Below are 20,870 nucleotides of genomic sequence, written 5' to 3'. Positions count from 1 at the left end.
ACATATATTAAAATTTGAAGTTTATTAAATAATAAATTTAATCCTTCCGGAACTTCAACTAATTAGCGTATATATTTAATTAATAAATATTAACTATTTTAATATTGACATTTAAATTTTGAATAATATAATTTGATTAAATAATTTTAGTATATGAATGGTAATCACTAATATTCACTCTCAAGTCAAAAAGCCCATAGTTCCTAAAAAAACAAAAGGCCTATAGATTTGGATTTGATGTATGTATTTATTATTGACGTCTCAATTATGAATTTTTTTAAATTTTGTACTCACACTTTGAACTATTTTAGATGTCTAAAATGATTTTTTTTAGAAAAAAATTGTCTAAAACGACTTTAATTACAATCGAATAAAATCTAGTATATCGATGACTTAAAATTATATAACTTTGTGTGTATGTATATTTCTTATTTCGTTTCGTTAAAAGAAACAAGTCATGATTGAAGCAACAAAATCTCTATTTAACAGTTTTAAGGTTTACTTCTATTAAATTAGATAAACCTATCAAATTACTAATACATCACAAGATATATCTATAAATGTGAAAGTGTTGACCCCAGCCAATTAAGGCATATTATTTCGATTGAAATGCTGTGAATTTGAACCTTCATCTCATATATCGTGGAAACAAAAAAAAGTATATATATATTTATATAAGAGAAATTTGATTACAATTCAATTCGTGACGATCATAAGTAGCAAGCAAATAGAGAGTTGCCCATTTGAGTCGGTCGTTCCACTTGGGATCATGTCTGTTTTAGGCTATTTTGGATGCACAATTCAACTTCGATAGTAATGTTCCATTTCAGTTGAAAAATGTAGTCAGATGTTTGGGATAATATAAGTGATCAAGGAGTAGTAACTATGGGAGGAAACTTTGTGCAGAGTTTCATTGATATATAGAAAAAGTAGGATTGAGTATTTATTGAAATAATGTTCAAAATTAATAGCCGCATGTAAGAAACCTAGGTATTTCCACAGATCGCCCGACACTTGACGAAATTGAAAGTATTAACATGTTGAAACATAACTTAGAAAATTTTCTAATGAGCTTGTAGACTTTAAAAAGTGTCTAATAGACTCTTAAACGGCTTAATAAGTTCTATAAAATGTAAAAGATATTTATTATTATTTTTTTTTGAACTAGCCTTTAAAAGATATTTATTATGTCTTTCTTGAGATTTATAGACTAATTAAACAAGTTTTTGAAAATTTAAAGACTTATTAAATGTCATATTTTTTAAAGTTTAGAATATATTAGATACACTAGGAAAATTCAATTAGAGTATAATCTATTATTATTCTTAAAATTTGATGGTTGATCTTTAATATCACAACTATTGACTAAAAAAAGAAACGAAATGAAACACAAGCTTTAAAAAAAATGAAAAGGCATGTGGTTGGCAGCTGGATGTAGAGTTCGCCGGCGGCCTGAAGCTCAATAATGCAGGCAAGGCTGCCGCCGGCGCCAGTGGACATTCAACAGTGGTTGTAATAATGGATTTTATTTATTTATTATTATTATTTTATTTATTTTTTTAAATTGTTGGTTTGGAAATTGGAATATTGGTTAGGATAATATGCAAATTGCATATTCCAATTTTTCTGGGCCCCGCCACTGAACAAAATACAAATTGACACGTCTTAATCACATGCTTAAAGCCATTAATCATGTCCCTTACCAACAACTCTTATCGATCAAATTTATGTATGTATTGATTATTTTGTGCACAAGCAAAATTAGAAACATACAATTAATAAAATTCTTGTTACATCTCTATAATAACACTATTATAAAGTTAGTTATTTAAAAATACAATATGCTTTTCATTGTTTTAGTAGATCAAGAGTGGATGGCATATTGCACATGTGAATTCAGTAATTTTTAGAATTATTTAAGGGTGTAAAAATGTCGGATTTTAGAATTTTAAAAACTCGAATATGGATATTAATCCATATCTTATGAATCAATATTGTAGCTTCTTTTTTTATTTGGAGGAATCTTACTCACCTCACATGGTCTTGCTTTAAAGAAAAGAGGTAAACCCATTGCTTGAAAAATGTCTCTTTTTCATAAAGGTTGATGGTTTGGTTTTATCCTAATGCTTGTTTGCATCAATGATTGCATAGCCTCTCTTTAGAAATCAGAAATCACTTTATTATTCTTTAAATTATTAATTGAGATGGCAAAATTTGAATTAGGATCCCTAATCCTTTGCTAATAAAGTTCACTCTACTGTTGGATTATTTAAACCAATGAGTTCAACAAATGCAAAATAGAAAAAACAGTTTATTTCTTTTTAAGCAAAATTATATAATATAGTCAACTTGAACATTTAATAGATCATACAATTGTGAACCGCCGCATGAAGTTTGTCACGATTATAGAAGTTTGCATGTGTAAAATTGCATTGATAAAATTAACTTAAACATAGTTCAACCAGTTATAAAGATATATATCATCGCTCAAAAGAATCATCAAAGGCTCAAATCCCCCAACAAAAAACAATTTATTTCCATTTGGATGGTTGAACTCACAAAATTCGTCGATGAAAAAAATCTATTTCTTCCCAATAAATGATCAAATTTTGGTTCAAATATACTTTTGATCTGATCTATGATTTTAACATGCCTAACCTTCACATAATTGTGAACAGGATCTAGAACGACCATCCCACAAACGAAAAAAATAATAATAATAATGATAATAAACAAATTCAGAATGTAGTTGGAAATCATGGTATAATAAGTGATTTTGGAAAAAAAAAAAAAGAAGAGATTTAAGTATAATTAATTTTTCAAAATCACCATCCAAATGATACGTTAAAAATCAATTTAAAATAACTTTAAACTTTCATAAAATCAATTTTTTTTAATAAGGAGAAGCAATTTTAACGGTAGCAAAAGTAATTTTAACCGTGACAAAATCATTTCTAACAGGTTCCTAAAAGATAAGCAAGGAGATGTAAAATACTTGGGTCAAATTACATTTTAATATGATCCCTAACATTGACCATACTTTACATAAGATTATTTACATCTCAGAGTATATACAGTGCATTTACATTTATAAAACTACTGATTTTAACCAAAAATCTCACGCATAACTGAAGGGAGACAAAGAAAGCTCCTTTCGGATTGTTTTCTGGCACAGAGCTTGAAGAGAGCGGAACCTGCAACTCTCCACGCAAAGCTGCAATAGCGCACACTGCCATGGCTCATGGCATGGTCATATGTGACGTGATAAATTGCAAGAGCTTCCTTGCATACTTCCTCCAACCATCTCGGGCTACCCTCGAGCTCTTCGGCACCATATAATATCTGTGCCAAAAATTATATATATATAACAAGTATCAAGAAATGTTTTTTTTCTGGTGTTGATCTAGAAAGTGAGGGATAACAGTCTAAAATATTGATTTCTGGATTCTAAAGTTACCTCCTTGTACTTTTTAATGGTTGCTTCAGCGGCTACGTTTTTGGCATCAGGATCAAGCTGCATGGCATCTTTCATCTCGGCTCGGTACATCTCATAGTGGAACTTCCACTTCATCAAGATATCATCCGGCACTTGATCTTCAAAGCAAGGAAGTTTCTGAACCTCTGAACAATGTAGTGTACATGCATTAGGAGTCGGCCCGAAGAGAGTTCGTTCTCATGTGATTTAGAGAATAAAAACACTCACCAATGTTTGGCACTTCTTCTTGATACATGTTAACGGTATCAAAAATTTGTCCAAGAATTGAAGTTGATGTATATGAATTTTTTCCCCTTTCCATGAAATGTGGCAAAGTTCCCGCCTTTAGGTGTTTTGGAACTTCTATCTATCAAAAGGAAACAAAAATGTTATTGGACACAAGGAATTATTGAGAAGGAAATCCATTACAAATTATTCAAAATGATCGTTCTTTATGTTCCACTGATGACTGATTGGATGAAATTTAAAAAAAGAGACAAGCCTTGAACCAAGTGAGGTTACAAAAAAACTCATCCAATCGGTCAAAAGAGTGTTCATATGACAGTTATATCTTATCCAACCCAAAAAGAAGAGAAAAAAATGATAGCTAGGACTAGAGAGAAAAAACAACTATGAAAGAGAGGAACAGTTATACACCAAGAGGGAAAAAAGAGTAAAAACTTTCAAAGGATCTTTCTTTACCGATGAAGGCCCTTTTGTTTCTTTTATTTCATAGAGAAGATAAGAAAGCTCTCTAATGAAGTGGAAAGTTCTATTTTCATTCTTGAAGGGGTGCCCTAATAGTGTAAAATATAGCAGGCTGTTTGGCTCCATTAGGAGAGTCGTACATGTAACCCATGGGAATCCATAGAATGTGAAGCAAAGTTGGCTCTTGGATGAACAAGAACAAGATGAAGGTTCAAAACGTGTGACCGTTCCCAATATTGTAGTCATGCAATTTCAGTTGGGACTAAGGATAGTGCAGAGTTTGAGAATAGTCTTAGGAGAGAACTAACGTCATGAATGCTTAGTAACCTTTCATAATTTCCTTTCAAAAAGTAATAGGTTTCTGTTTCTGTTTTCTTGAATTTCAAACTCAAAAAAAGATATCTATCACCCTACTTCGCTTCTCGAAACTAACAAGGATGCATAAACAGGTTACATGTACATTAGATCGAGAGGTAAGTGTTGCAATTAAAAAATGGCTAGAGTGCAGAGTAACTGCAGCTAAGTTTAAAGCAAATTCCAAATCACTTGTTATATCCTGCGAAAATCTATGTAGAACATAAACAGTAACACAATTTCATAAAGAGACAATTCATAATCAAAAGAAACCTTCAATGGAACTGACCTTTTTCCCGCCTTTTTTAGGTGCATCTAAAGCATCATAATATATATTGATCAACTGGAGAATCTTTGCCCTTACACGATTTCTTTCTTCTTTACGATCTTCACCCAGCATTAGTAATTGATCCATTAAAGCCAGCCAGTTGTCAGCTGCAACACTCTTAGCATAACTGAATGTACCCACAGAATAATCCAAATCTTCCATCAGTAAGCACAATTGATGGCAAACTTCATATCAATCAAATCATAAAAGTATGAAATAACACAAACATAAAAGAATAACCATGAAATTCTACCGGAAAAAAAGAAAGTATGCATAGATAGATACAGAATCACAAGAACTACACTCCATCACATACCTCGGCTGAAACCTAGTTGTCAAGAATAATTTAAATAGCTCATCCTCTAGGTCCTCAGCAGAAAATTCATTTGGCTTTTTATTAGTTATTCCTTCCATTGAAGGACTTGGCCTCCAAGGTTCACCTGGTCTGAAATACTCTAACAACTGAAAAAACTCCAAAAATAAACACTCAGAATAGATATGCAGTGACTCCATTAAAATGAATGTGAAATTAATTTATTTTCCAGAAATTTATAACAGGATTGCGGAGTCATGATTTCACAAATCCAAATCTTAAGTGCATGCAGACGATTCAAGATCAAAAGATCCCAAATGATGACAAACTAAACCACAAAACCGTCCATGCATAACCTTAAAAGTGTGTGTGAACATCAATCCTAATGGAAGGCACAACAGTTTTTAACTAAACCCTGAGCAGAAAACATGACGAAACGTCCCCCAACGAACAAAGCATCATGAAAACATTGTTTAAAAGTAGAAAAAATCAAATTCAAGTGATAAAACTTGTGGCCAGAAGTTTGAGGGTGCATGTGTGTTTACTTGAGAATTTCTCGAAACCCAGTACATATCACCATCAAAATCACCACCAGCTATTTCATCAGCCACGGAACGGGGACCCTTGCAAGAGAAGAATATAGCATATTTTGCATTTCCCACTACAGGTACCAATTCCTCCACATATTTAGCCGTTAAAACATGGATATCACCAAAATGTAGTCCAGGATTGCGATAAACAAGAACCTTCCCGTTGATTTGTCCATTCTCACTATTTGGAGAGGGCAAAAAACATGTTAATAGCTACATGACGAAAAAATCAAAGACCACACAACAATAAAGCAGGGTTCTCAAGTCAAACAAGTAAATTATGAGTTATAATTATACCCTATTTATTGGATGTCAGCTCGTCAATTGATTGAATAGTACTGAGATAATATGATATATAAACTCAAGTAAGATTGTTAAAATCTTTTGAACATCGTGAAAAAGTGAAGCACGGGTCTACTGTTCTCAGAACCGTAAAAATCTGTTCTTCTGAACTTGTATATTTATCGCATTCCATTTTTAACCGTCAGAAATAAAGCTGAATAGTTGGTGAATGAAATGTAATTCCTGCCACTAAGTGCTCCCATGCAAACAAGTAAAACTAATTGACAAATCATGTATGTAATACATACAGGATAACACAGACTTCATCGCTTTCAAGAGTACAGGTAGGATCAGCTGTCCCCATTAAATAATAACATCCAGGCACGTGAAGCCTTCCACTTTTCAAGCTCTTTTTCTCCTCCCTCAGCAGCATAGACAATCGATATTGCAAATATGATTCATCAAGAGGAATTCCAGATAAAATCATTCTTGCAACTAGGAAGTCATCCAAATCGCCGTTGTTAATGGAAACTGTAAGAGAACCGAGAGAGTAACATAAAATGAGTAACAGTAATTTCAAAGAGAAGAAAAGAAACCAGCACAATAAAACTTATACCTCTTAAAGCTGCACGCTTACTAGAGAAAACACCCTGAACATCGCTCAAAGCATCCACAAGGATATTCATGAAATACTCTCTTGGGACACCTCCATAGTTCAGAAGTGCTATTAAGTTTCTTGAAAGAAATGTCTTCTTTGGATGATTACTGAGAGTGAGAGATGATTAGAGAAAAGAAACTGCAGTGTTATTCAGAAATTCTTTGAAGGTAAATTATAATTACAAGAAAAAGGCCATTGTACGGAGTGAGATGATTAGAGAAAGGAAACTGCCATGCTATTCAGAATCTTTGAAGGTAAATTATAATTACAAGTAAAAGGCCATTGTACGGGAAATTGGAATAGAAACTTTAAGGTGATTAGCAACTACCATTGGTTGTTATGCCCAACATAAAAGCCCTGGTAGCATATTGCTAAAATAAATTTCAAATTGCATTTTCTATTTCTTTTCTTTTTTATGATCAACAGACATAAATCTCCTATTTACACTGGTACAAAGATAATGGGAAAAGGCTAAGCAAGAAATATGCTCGATTATAAGGCTGCAACCAGCAGGATTACGAAATATAATGCAACTCTCTCTCAAAGTTAATACAGCACGATTGGTAAATATTCCAAGGATTCTATACCCCCTCCTCCGGTTCAAGATCTTTTCATCCAAAACAAGATTTAAGAACAATCATGAATTCAGCATCCCATTTCGCCCCAAGTATGGACATAAGGAAAATTGACAAGGAAATCGACATTGAACTCCTATAGGATGCCATGCGCAAGATGCATAAAAACAAACATCAGATGTTAGATACCTGGTCCCTACTACCTCCATTGAATTCTCTGTTTTGGCATTTTCAAGATTTGGATCTATTTCAACTTTAATCATAGAATTGCGGATTTGAATTGTTCTAGAAGGAAGCTGCAAATTTAAGTTAACGAACTATGAGTAACATAAAACAGTAGAAATAAAGATTGCAGAGAAGAGACATTTATTCCATAAGAAAATTGCAGCTATACTGCAAATAGAATGTAAACTAATAAAATCATATAGTAATCAGATTTCACGTTATGATATTGGTAATAACTCTGCTGTAGAGTTAAACTACAGCCCAAGACAAATGGAGATAATAATTAAATAAATACATGAAGGCCCTTCTCTTTATCTGTATTGAGACGGAAAAAAATCCAGATAAGGAAATACTGACGTTGCATTAAATATATCATGGTTTTAAAAAAAAAAAAAACTGAATTTTTCATTAGTCGGCAAAACCAATACCCATTGCAAAACTGCTATCCACTAACTGTACAGTGTTCTATAATCCAAGTATTTAACCATATGTCCACCCTTGAGCCATCCCCAACTCTCAGGGTAAGCCCTTACGACCAATCATCATTTAACAATGAACTTGATAGGATTCCCTATCAAGAACAACTTTAACAACACAAGGCAAATCAACTTAAGGATGACCTATTCTAGAGGCCATCTAACTCTCCACACTTCTTTAAGAAAACACACCAAAATACACAAGATAATCTCGTGTGTACCAAAAGCAACATAATAAAGAAATACCAACAAAAACCATAAACTGCCTAAGGAAGTTGTAACTTCCCCGATACAAAAAAAACAAAATAAAACAGTTAACTCGAAACAAGGTGTCCTCCACAATTCCTGTTTTGCCCTTCCTTACATAAACCTTTCTAATTGGAGGTCTAACAGAACTTTAGGGGCTTCTTCCATTTATCCTAATATTTTATAGCAAAGTATCCATCTTTTCTCAGAGCAAATTACTGTCAATGTTAGAGTGCCACAGAAAGGCCAAGTTATATGTGTAAACATTTAAACCTCCAATTATCTATATGTGTAAACATTTAAACCTCTAATTTTTAGAGAGATAAGTAATGGCTTGACTAGTTGAACTACATGTCTGGCAAGTATTGAAATTATGTTAATACATAAAAGTAACCGTATATATGATATGTAGAATTAAAAGCATCATGTTCACTTATTCTGGGTACTGAAATGTATTACCATACTAGATGGAGAAAAATTAAGAACCTAAATCAAGGGCAATATATATGAGGTCAATAACCTACAAGCGCAGCTTGTCACTAAGGAGTAATAATCACTACAGATTTCATGACCAAGATGAATGCCAAATAACTCTTCTCGAACTAGAAAAATATACCTGTTTATTAATTAGAAATGTTCCTTTAACAGCACGACCGTTGTAAAAAAGTCGGAACTGAATTAGCAAGGGCTTCCAATGAAAAGAGAATTAAATAAAAGTGAGTGTATGGATAAATATAAACTTCACACAACCAATAGAAACTCAAAGAGATAAAATCTAGATACACATACTGGTTCCCGCAGTTCAAGTCCTGGCAGTGTCAGTTGTAAAGTCTTATTCTGGAACTCTTCAAAGGCGGAAAATCTCTATTATGTGAAGGTGATATAGCATGCACAAGAAACATCAAACAAATTAACATGATTTTAGAAAGATATAACCATTAAAAAATTTGAGAATAAAAAAATAAATTTAAAACCGTTATGCAAAGAAGACAAGGTAGCAAAAGGAGATGACAAATATCCAAGAAACCAACTAGACTCCTGTGCATGTGCATTATTTACATAAATAAGCTGAGTTATTTAAATACTTATGGAGTTATTCTTTATAGGAATAAAACTTCATACTGGGGAAAAAATGAAACAGAATAAAGGGAGAGTGTTAACATACCTCAAGGTCAGTTGTTGACTTTGATACCTGATCATTCCTAACCAAGTTTGTTTGTAATTTTTTTGTTTTTTGTGAAAGTTAGTTGGTAATATAGATGAATTTTAAATATTATTGACAAAATACTGATTAAGACTTCTAGTTGGAAATTTATGTTTCATGTAATTACAACTCTATCCATTGTGCTGGAGTGGAGAAAAACTGATTGACATTTTGATCGGTCCTCAAGCCTCAAGTTTTGCTTTCATGCAGAGAAGGTACTGTTTATATGCGTTTAGGTACTAATTCGCTCTTTAATATGTAACTGATACTTGTTGTCCACTAATCTACGTCAACATCCAAACATTTAGTACATGGAGCTTTTGAACTCAAAATATAATCAAGTGAAAACGCATTCTTCATCATTACAACTAGATGAATTCTTTAGAACATCAGTAAGTTAACCATAACAATAGTCACAGCTTCAGAATTCTTTAGAATAATTGACAGCTATGCTATTTATACAGATATAAGATATTAATTTACTAACATGAAATCTCAAACCTTAAGGTTGGTATCATGCTTTGCCTGCCCTTTAAATACATTCATAGGGCACTCCAAAGCCAAGTCCTCCGATATAAATCCTGTTCCATCTGTATGTATAAGAGGTTTTCCATCTCTATAGATGACATTACCATAGACATCCTACAGCTTAGGATAAACCAAAAATAAGTAGATATAAATAGAATGTGCAGCAAAAAAGTCGATTTATTATAACTTTGAGAAAGATGGAGTAAGAGGGATTTATATTTTTGCAATTCTACCCCCTTCCCCTCCACCACAAGGCGCAGTAGTAGTAGTTGAATGTCATACTTTGCACGGTATATCCCCAATTCTTTGAACATTAACTGTAGATAAATCAATTTTGAGGTTTATGCTCTTTGACAGAATGAGTGAAAACCTACATAACAAATATAAATACTCATTGAGAACATTCAGGGCGATGACATAGAAGTTGCTATGTAAAATAAATGCATTCTCTATCACCAGCATACCTAGCCATGTAGCTTGCTACACTAGACACCATATGTGCATGCATGAAAAGACTCCTAGCTTCAAAAAGAGTTTTATTTGATAATTTATAAGGTCTAATCTTATCAAGATATGCATCTGACTCCATTCGGACAAAGTAACACTTCACTGCTGATGCGGTTGGATTCTTCTTTTTTTCCTCCTTGCCACCATCTTTGAAAACTGTTCCATACACATAACAATAGTGACAAAGGACAGCCAATCATGCATAGACGAAAACAGAAGAAATGACCAAAAAGCCAGTAATGGCAAAAAAAAAAGTATCTTAAAACTTGAATCCTAATCATTTGTCTTCTGAGAATATCCCTTGCAGCTAAGAAACCATACAAACCATAAAGATACATAATAACTGAAAGGCAATAAGCTCAAAGACCTTGAATCATTCAACTAATGAGGTGAAGTCCGTATATTGAATTTTGGATGACATAGTTAAGGAATAATGTATTTGCATAAAAATAACAGAAATAAAATTAAGGAACTTATAAAATAAATAAGATTTCATTGCCAAAGCAATATATGAACTAGCATGTGCAATAAAAATAAAAGAAATAAATTTAAGGAACTTAAAAAATAAATAAGATTCCATTGCCAAAGCAATATATGAATTAGAATGTGCAATAACAGAAGAAAATGACAAACAACAAAATTTAAGAGATGGGATATTAACTTTGAGCTAAGAGGATATCTTTTTTTTTTTTTTTTTGTGGGGGATGAGAAGAGCTGGAGGGAGATATAGGAAGAGATAGCCTAGTACAATCATGAATTCTGATGCTCATTTAAGCAAAAATGGAGGAAGATTAGGAGATAAAATAGCCAAGTAACAACAAAATTGGACCAAGAAAATTTGCTAAACCTGAGTCTGTCATAAATGCATATTAACCATTGAAACCAAAATTATTAATTCTTGAGTAAATTCATCAGGCATAAAACAATGATACTTTGTGTTAAATTATAGTTTATTTTATTTTAAAGGTTTCCTATTTTATTTAGGTTAGGATTTTATTGTTCTAATAGGTTTATCCTAATAGGCAAGAATTTCTCGTTAGTTTCTTCTTTGTGACTGCTATTTATATAGCCTTGTATCAATCATTTGGAATAATCAAGGAAGAATTATTTTTCCTTTCTTATCAATTAACACTTTGAATTATGTTATCTGCACTGCCTCTCATCTGTTAATGCTGCAGAAACAAGCACAACCAAGGTATTCATAAAAAAGCATCATAAAGACTCACCAAAAAAACAATACTGACGCAATCCAAGAAGGATTCCATCTCTAGCGATCTTGTTATAAGCATAAAAGGAACCACCAAGATGGTTTGTTGAACATCTATCAGATGTGTCTTTTGCAAACTTGACCATCAAAACATTGTCATCGCCTAACACCCTTTGCAGATGAGTTTTTGTATTGTTCAAAAATGGGCCCTGAACATAGATTACGTGTAGTAACAAACTGCAACTACGAAACTTCTTTAACAACAGTGAAATGACATTGCCAAGAAGATCAGACTCACACAATTGCGAATATTTATGTATACTGCATGTATTAGAATAGTAATGCTATCATTCCCATGAAAAAAAAAGTTGGACATGTCAAGAAAGTCTTTGCTGAATGTTGGTTGGGAAGCAGCCTAAGTTGGCGTGATCTACTTCAATACTGTTCATCGTTAACAAACAGCAATGCTAAAAGAGAAAAGAGAAATATAGAATACCTTCATAGAAGAATGTTGAGCATTGATTTGGTGTCTACCAGACACTAAGTTAAGTTAAAGCCTAAGCTGGTAAAGCTAGTAGATGTATCACGTAGCTAAATAATGATCTCGCACTTCACATTTATACAAAGACATGGTGATTACTACATCATCACTATACTTCCGAATTATAAGAACTTGGTTGCATGGGGAAGCATGTCATTCTTTGATTTTCTAAGCATGAGACACTTTTGGAGGTTGGTCGCTCATCTTAAATGAGGGTGGACCCCGCAAGCCACCACCTGGGCCAAATGCACCTTCTAGTACAGGCTGATATGCAAGATACTAATAGATAAAAGAGAACCCTAACCTCCTTTGCGACCTTAACAAATAATCTTACTTATAATTGCTACTAGTTTTCTAGCAGGCTTGGAGGAAATTTTAGAGAGTGAGAGAGAGTCCATGTAAATATTGAAAGACCCACCTAGATACAGCACCTGACATTCTTGATTTTCTTTTGAGAGGTGCTTTTCTTAAAGTTTTATTTTTGATAAACATAACTACGAATAAACTATGTTCCACGTTTCCTTGCACCTGTCAAGTTTAACTTTTTTGGCATAAATTAAAAAGCCACTTGGTACAATGAGTTTATTGATTCTCGTCTCAATTTTATAACCAAATAGTTGTTGAAGACCCTTGAATAGATCACTGTTCCAAATGTAATTGGTGTTTCAACAGCAATATAAAGAGGAACTTAAGACAGTTTGTACGGCCAAAAGCTCAAAGGAAAATCAAATATTTTATAGTCTAATGCAATTAAAACCATTTTGCAGGGAATTTGGATAGATAAAAATCGAAGTTCTTTTAAGCAAAACTCAGATCTTAGGTTGAGGCTCGTGATCTAGCTAAATTCACATTGTGTGTTGCTATATGTAAAGTCATTCAACTAATAATTCCCCCTTTTAATTAACTCAAAGAGGGCTGGGTTTCCACGAGCTCCTTCTGAGGAATTTTTTTAGAGTGCATCTGGTGTAAACCAATTCTTGAAGAAATTCTTTATTCAGATTCTGATTTTTACAAAGGAAAGGGTTGGTTTATAAGGAGCCAACATAACTAACAAACTAATATAAAACCAAACTCACTACATCAGCTTCCTTCCCTCTTAAAAAAAAACTCGTCCTCAGAGTTTATAAGGAATCAAAATAGGAGGAAGTAAGCAAACTTTCAGAACTGAATCTCTATTCCTTTTGTGATTCAAATATACTTCAACTGAAAATATTGTCTTCAATTCGTCAAAACACCAATAAAGCTGTGTGTTAATCATCCAACCAAGTGCAAAATCACAGAAGGAATTCAGCAGTCGACCCATAACTTCTTCACTTCCTATAGTCATATAGAATTTGTAAAGAACCCAATTCTTTACTAGCAAGATCTTGGTTCTTCAAAGAAATTAATCGCAATTCAATCACAGCATGACCTTCATGCAGCAAATTAGATTTGAATTCTTGAGGTTGGTAAATTGAGCTTTCTCCAGTTTTTCCAACTTCAATAATATCAGCTCCAACCAAGCCTTTCTCAACTTTAGCCACATGCTCTTCTTTAGGATCTTTATCACATGCTACAGTGTTAGTGAAAAGTTTCTCCAAACAAAATAAAATTTCATCTCCTTCATCGAAATAATCAGAAAAACTCAAAAGAAATTCATCTTCTATGTTGATTGAACTTATCTGAGAGAGTTTTTCTTGGAAAAAGTCAGAGGCAAGTAGAAGATTCTCCCTTTCCATTAGCTCATCTTGACAATTCTTGTGAAATTCTTGATCCAAACATCTCAATAACGATTCTTGTCGATTGAATTCTTGTTCTTGAACCTCCCACTCTTGAACAAAATCCCCTTCGTCATCAGAAAAATCCGAATCTTGAATACATAACTGCAAATCTTGGTGACGGCGTTCATGGCCTCCCACGTTTCTTGCTGTTTCCGGAGTGCGCAATCTATTTCTTGGTCGATCCTGGCACTGGTCGCCGTGTTCTTCATTGTTTCTGTTACCTAGGTCCAATCGAAGACGTTCTTGCTTTATTGATATAAGTTCCAGTTGGCGGCCTAAGTTTCCCACAAGTTCATGGATGTTGTGGATGCTAGACCAAACTTCACCTAAAGAATCCTCCATCAACAGCAAACGGTTGGTGGTAGATTTAGGTGATAAAGGTTGAGAGGTATCGAGATCCACCATGGGTCCCTTGCCGGAAGTCGCTACGTTCTTGCCGGCCATCAGGTCCTAAGATTTGTCTAGGGCTCTGATACCAATTTGGTGTAAACCAATTCTTGAAGAAAATTCTTTATATTCAGATTCTGATTATTACAAAGGAAAGGGTTGGCTATTTATAAGAAGCCAACCTAACAAACTAATATAAAATCAAACTCACTACATCAGCATCTTTTCATCATATTTATGAAATGGGGTTTTTTTTTTAACCGATATGTATTAAGAGAAAAAAACTACCGCCTAAGGGCAGGGGTGACTACAAAGGGGCCCCCCTAAAGAACTAACGAAGAAAAGTCTTCCAATCTTGAAGGATCATGGCTAAACTGTAGTTAAAAAAAGTTATTGTGGTTTAGGAACCATAAAGATGCATTCAGCTGTATGCTCTTACTAGAAAATGATGGGAGGATTGTTTGTTGTGAATCTTCTTTTCAAAACTTAAAAACAATCAGAAGTTAATAATATCAAAATAATTTCAATCCACGTTAAACCATTAACATCCCCAAAATAGTATAAACTATAAAGAAAGAAGTCAAACTTGAAACGAAACGCCTTTCCTTTGCAAGGGTCTTCTATTGGAAGACCTTGGATAGATATACAGAACAACCTAGAGGCCTTCACAAAGCTCACTTTTTTCAAAGTTTCAAGGGAGGACTCAGTGAGATTTTGGGAGGATAGATGGATTTTTTCAGCCTTTCTTCTTTGTTCCCTGATTTGTACAGCCTTTCCACTAAAAAGAACCATTCTGTGGCAGCTTGCTGGGTTACCGAGTCTTCAACTTGGGATATCGGGTTGAGAAGGAATCTTTTTGATAGGGAGATCGATAGATGGGCTTCTTTCACTGACAAATTAGGAGGTATGGTTCCGGGCCAAGGCAGGGATTGTTTATGGTGGAAGGCTGATAGTAAAGGTCGTTTTACAGCGAAATCAGCTTTTATAGCTTTGACGGCTCCCTCCCCTAAATTGAACACGACCACAGCTTCTATGATATGGAATTTTAGGGTTCCAAAAAAGGTGAAATTTTTCCTATGGACTCTCTTTTATAGGAGCACAAACACAGCCGAGAGAATACAAAGAAAGCTCCCCCATTGGACGCTCTCCCCTTCGGTTTGTGGTCTCTGCCTAAGAAATTCAGATTCGGTGGATCATATTTTCATCCACTGTTTTTTTGCCACTTGGGCTTGGAACTATATGGCTTCGCTTTTGGATTTCTCCTTCTGTCTTCCTAAACATATAGATGACTTCATAGCGGAAGGATTTGGTGGGGTGGCGCTCAAAGGCAAAGCTGCGATCCTATGGCAGTGTGCAGCGAGGGCTCTCCTTTGGCATCTTTGAAAAGAGAGAAATAGTAGACTTTTTGAGGACAAATCTGTCCCTTTAGATTCTTTTTGTGTGAATATAAAGCATACAGCTTCTTGGTGGGCCACAATCCACAAGAAGGCTTTTGGAAACTACAGTCTTTTTTTTATTTCACGGGATTGGAAGAATGCGATTGTATAGTTCTCTTTGGGGAGGGTTCTCTCTACCCTCCACCATTAGGTTGTTCTCGCCTTTTTGGGCTCTTTTGATTTGAATGCATTCTCTTTGTTTCTTATAAAAAAAAAAAAACTTGAAACAATAAAATTTCCAACATGCACTCGACAAGCCAAATTGGTGATAAACTGTGCGTACATGCAGAATGCCATCCATGTTAAGATACTGCTGTCACACACTTACCTTGAACTTGTAACTCCCATCTAATGCAACATAACAGTGATAGATGTGTGTTTTCCTACGATCCCAATCAACATTCTACAATTGAAGGAGAGAGAGAGTACATAAGAAAGACAAGTGTCCAGCATAGAATATGTCACAGAAATAAACTCCTAGCATAAGAAATTGACAACAAAGTAGATTCATTCAAATCATCGAGCTCAATCCCAGTAACAACTAACAACTAACAGAACAAAATTTTTATGAAATTACGTTGCTAAAACAAAATAAATATTGTGCAACATGGTTTCTGTAAAGTACCAACGTGCTGTTTTTTCTACAAGGCAGTGTACCAATAAAATCAACAACGTCACAGCCAAGGATAACCTGTGTTCGAGCATTTCTTTTCGTGCAGACCCAACCTCTCTTTCATACTTTCATTTATCTTGATGGAAGCTGGTTTAAGCCTAGAGTAACTCTAATTTTTGGCTGAGGTTTTGTTATTCATTTATATCTAAAATGAGAGATCATCTCCAACTCCAGCTCAATTATTCGAATCATTTGTCAACATATAAGAATCTATTACAAAATGTTCATAGTAGAATGACATCAACATAGACTTCATCTACACAAGCTTATAAATGGTCGTCCTAATAGTAAATCCACAGATGTTCCTTTAACAGAGCTTCAAGTGCAAAAACATATGAAGTTAGTTTCCTTTAAATTTTCGAAAAAGAGCCATTTACATTCTTCAGGTAAGAAACCACAGTTTCAACTGATATGAACCATCGCCTATGGCGGTGAGTGGAGCAAAATAAGACACTGATATTCCCAGAGACCAGCGATGACCATAATAAGTTTAAAAATTCTTACTCAAGTCCAAGGAAAATAACACTCAGCTCTAGGGAGGAAGGGAGCGAGAAGACCCTCTTCTGACTCGCAAATGGATTGGAAAGTAGACACACATGACTTTTGGATTTATTTATTAAAAACCAAACTTTCATGAAACATATAAAAGAAGACATGTGGACACTACAAAAAAAGTAATCCCAGCTCAGAAGGAGCCAAAACGACAAGCCCAAAAAAAATAGATAAAACTACAAGAAAGGGCTCCAAACTCTCAATAGATCATTTCCACAAAACACACCAGTGAGGACCCAGCAGCATAGAACAGTCTCTCAAATAGAATCGAATGGTGTTAATCCTCTCGAGTAATACCTACCAAGCAAGGAATCCCAAGTCTTACCTCCTTATAAAACAAATAGGGCATAGAAGTAAGAAGCACACGGGAGGAAGGAAAAAAAGGTGGGGAAAAGAAGCCAATTTAAAGAATTGAAACTCCACAAATAGACATCCTTGGACCTATGGCAAAAAGGAAAACTAGCAATAAAAAGACCGAGGAAGAGACATACGATGCTTCTCTATAGAATGCAGGCACTTGAAATTGAGAGCAAAGTTGTATGAAATGAAATCCCCGAGGGGGGCGAACAAGGCCTACGAAATTGGAATTCAAGGAAAATAGTTAATAGAGGGAAAGGATGACGGGGGACTCCGCTAACTAACTGGCCCCAAAAACGAGCAACCATGCCAATGTCATGCCCAATTAAAAATTTGACAAATTTAGATTAGCAAAACCAGAGAATTGCCTTTGATCTGTATGACATTCAAAATTTCGGTTACATGCATTTTTAAAAGTGGAATCTTCATGCAGTCTATTAATTGCTACTGTATTGTGACTTCGTTTAAGTAGTTAGTCTATTGATCTATAGGCTCAACTTGAGCTATCTCTAGAAAGGAAGTTTCTAGTTTTATCCTTTGACGGTTAGGCTTTGGCATAAAATAAAATAATCATAAAGCAATTAGAAATGTTAATCAAATTTACCACTCGGCGGTCTTCCTTACTAACACATTTTTCACCAAATGTTTTCCAAACTTCAAGCTCGAACTTTTCCATCGGTAACTGGCTCAGACTTCGAATTTGGTCTGCTGTTGCGACCATTTCAAGACTTTCTCTGCAGGAATTAAGGGGTGAAACCATTTCGTTTTCAGCAGAATGTAATATAAATTAAAATAACAGTAGATTATAAATGCAAGAGCAAGAAATAGTATACCCTCCAATGTAACTCAATATAAGAAACGCTTTTCTGAACTCGAGTTCTCCCAGCGCCACAAATTGTGGAATGTTTGCTCTATCTGAAACCGAAGACGAAAAACTTCCGGATTTTTCTAGAGTCGGCGGCTGAAAGCTTGTTCTCTCAGTAGTCCCTAACCCTACAAAAGGTATGCGCAAAAAATAATTGGCACCGTATTCCAATACTTGGGGACTAAACACATTGAAGCATGCATCTGTTTGCCTTGATTTACAGAAGGCTTGGACAATGCCTTTGAACTAATCGATTTAAAAATAGTTCGATGCAGGAAGACACGTTGTATCATCTAGACTATGTTTCAACTTCGACCCTCTAAGCGTAAAAATACGTGTAGAAGAATGCTTATATCGGAAAACGGGAGCACGAAAAAGGGAAGATAAAGAACCTTGAGGGCTATAAACGCGGCAAGTTGAAGGACTTTGATGCGGAGAAACGGAGCAAGTCGAAGGACTTTGAAACGGAGAAACGCCGGAAGAGGAAGGACTCTGGTGCGGAGAAACCCAAACCATCTTCTTCTGAGGAGTACAAGGATCATTACGAACCATATGCAGGATGAACCCGCCAAGGCTCCTAACAGCGCGTGAGGAGATTTTGTGGAGAGTATCAAGAGCTGCTTCTTCACCCAATGAAGCTAACGCCAGTCGCACTTTGGCATCAGGCGGTGGCTGGTTCTGTTGCATACATATTTCAAGAAGCAACTGCTCAACGGACGGTGGAAGAGGAACTTCCTGAAATTGATCGGCCATCGCAAAAGCTTTCAAACTAATGCTGTAATGCAGACTTCTCCAGAGTGTGCTGCCAAAGAAAACCAGTATACTAATATATACTAATTTTTAAGAACAGTTCCATTGACACGACAAGGCGAGCTCCTCCATTTCCCATGCTCGAAAGTCAAGTCAATCATAAAGCTTTCCACTGTCCTGAAGATCCTTTTTGCTAGCCAGGACTGTCCACAGGATATTTGAAGTACAGAATCCAACGGCTGGAGATGATAACTTAAGGCAGAGGGTTTCTGTTGTTTACTACTTTAATGCAATAGCCTTGTAGGTGCTGCAAAGAAAAGACCAGAGTCTTCGTCGCCTTTCACGTCGGGAAGACAATTTCCTTACTAATCTGCAACTCCACTTGAAGCGGCCGAGTATTGGTGCGGTTACCAAATTACTCAGAAAAACGCACTGTTTCGAACTTCTACTCTGAAAACCGATAGAACGAAATTGCGATTGCGATTGCGACTGCGACTGCGAGCGACCTGAAAAGTAAGAACAAATATCCAAAGTGACAAGAACAATTACTACCGTTAAGTTCGTAAGTAAGTAGAGCAGCTCTTGAATTTAGAGCCTATTTTTTACTTCTAAGAAGGATTGTCTTCTCCGGCATGATTTTTGCTGAACCGGATTGGAGATTTCGCTCGTCGGAGAGGATACCTAAATTACAATTACACAGAGCTCGTCTTCAACTTCGAGTGAAGCAGTTTCACGGCGTGTCGTTGGAGAAGACGGGGAGCAAAACTGATGAACTGAGCAGAATAAGACTTCAGTCCCACGTTTGAAAAATGCGATACGTCGAATCACCGGTAACACTATCAAGAGAATTGAACGACATGACGTTTTACATTTAGCAAAATATATTTTATGCCAACTTCATAAATTAGAAAAAATCCTTTTTTTTTTTTTTTTCTCTGTCTTTTGTAGAGAATTGTTATTCACGTATTTATTTCATTTTTACTCGTTTGGCTTCGTTCTTTATATTTTCAAGAAACGGTCTAATTAGTAAATATAGACTGCTTTATATTGGAATATAATATGGTTGAATGATATTTTTAGAATGGTACATACACTTTAATAGCTTTCCAAATATGAAAATAATATCTATTATTACCCTGCAAAAAAAATATTGCCATATTGGAATATCTATTTTAAGTTGGAATTGTTATAGTTTTTATTATTATAAGAACAAAATATGGACAGTAGAGAGATAAAAGATGAAAGAAGCAAAGAACCATGTAGACATGCTTCAAATACCATGCTAGTTTTTACGGATTTCACCTTAAAATAATTTCTTCAAGCTTTAACACAAAATTTAAAATTTTGGTCGTTTGTTTCTTTTTTTTCTTTCTTTTAGAACACTTGTTTTCTTCTCTTTTAAAATTACGAAGTTGCATCTTCAATATTATAATCAATCTACATCTCATCTAAAACTATATATTATTTTGAATATTTTGAGAATTAGCTCACTTTAAATATAACTATATTTTGGTTTAAAATGTTGGGATATAATATATATATATATAGATATTCGTTCTTAGTTGATATATATGATAACATTCTATATGAGAGAGCAAAGATATACTTTAATATAAATAAATTTGAGGTGAACAAAAATTAGTTAAAAATAATTTGGAATAAGAAGTAATGGTGTAGATAGGAACTAAGAAATAGTAGAAATATATTGATGGTAAATAGTAGTGGAAGATATATAACGTCCAAAATTAAGATTATAAAGTAGAATATGCGTGCACAACTCAAGTAATTGCTAGCTGACCATTGCAATTTTACCTTTTACGAAAAGCTATAAATTTGAATCTTTGCTTTCATAAATATGAAGTATTCTAAAATC

General features: G+C 34.5%; 1 protein-coding gene across 1 annotated transcript; it reads right to left on the bottom strand.

The window, feature by feature from the left end:
- Positions 1–2,985: 2,985 nt before the first annotated feature.
- On the bottom strand, positions 2,986–19,846 carry LOC111014566 (putative RNA-dependent RNA polymerase 5). Its single transcript, XM_022289357.2, has 20 exons — positions 19,604–19,846; positions 18,640–19,503; positions 18,216–18,375; positions 17,987–18,116; positions 16,129–16,203; positions 11,696–11,885; positions 10,427–10,625; positions 10,245–10,332; positions 9,936–10,076; positions 9,020–9,094; positions 8,847–8,918; positions 7,473–7,579; positions 6,667–6,815; positions 6,359–6,581; positions 5,724–5,949; positions 5,182–5,327; positions 4,827–4,992; positions 3,704–3,842; positions 3,458–3,621; positions 2,986–3,342 (listed from the first exon to the last, which is right to left on the bottom strand). The coding sequence occupies exons 2-20, from the start codon at positions 18,998–19,000 to the stop codon at positions 3,106–3,108; spliced, it is 3,048 nt and encodes a 1,015-aa protein (XP_022145049.1). The 5' UTR covers positions 19,001–19,503; positions 19,604–19,846; the 3' UTR covers positions 2,986–3,105.
- Between the last annotated feature and the right edge of the window lie 1,024 nt (positions 19,847–20,870).

This window comes from Momordica charantia (assembly GCF_013281855.1).
Source record: "Momordica charantia cultivar OHB3-1 chromosome 6 unlocalized genomic scaffold, Mcharantia_2.0 BLBB01000006.1, whole genome shotgun sequence".
In the NCBI taxonomy this organism is placed as follows: Eukaryota; Viridiplantae; Streptophyta; class Magnoliopsida; order Cucurbitales; family Cucurbitaceae; genus Momordica; species Momordica charantia.
This window is presented reverse-complemented; position numbering and strand designations above follow the sequence as displayed.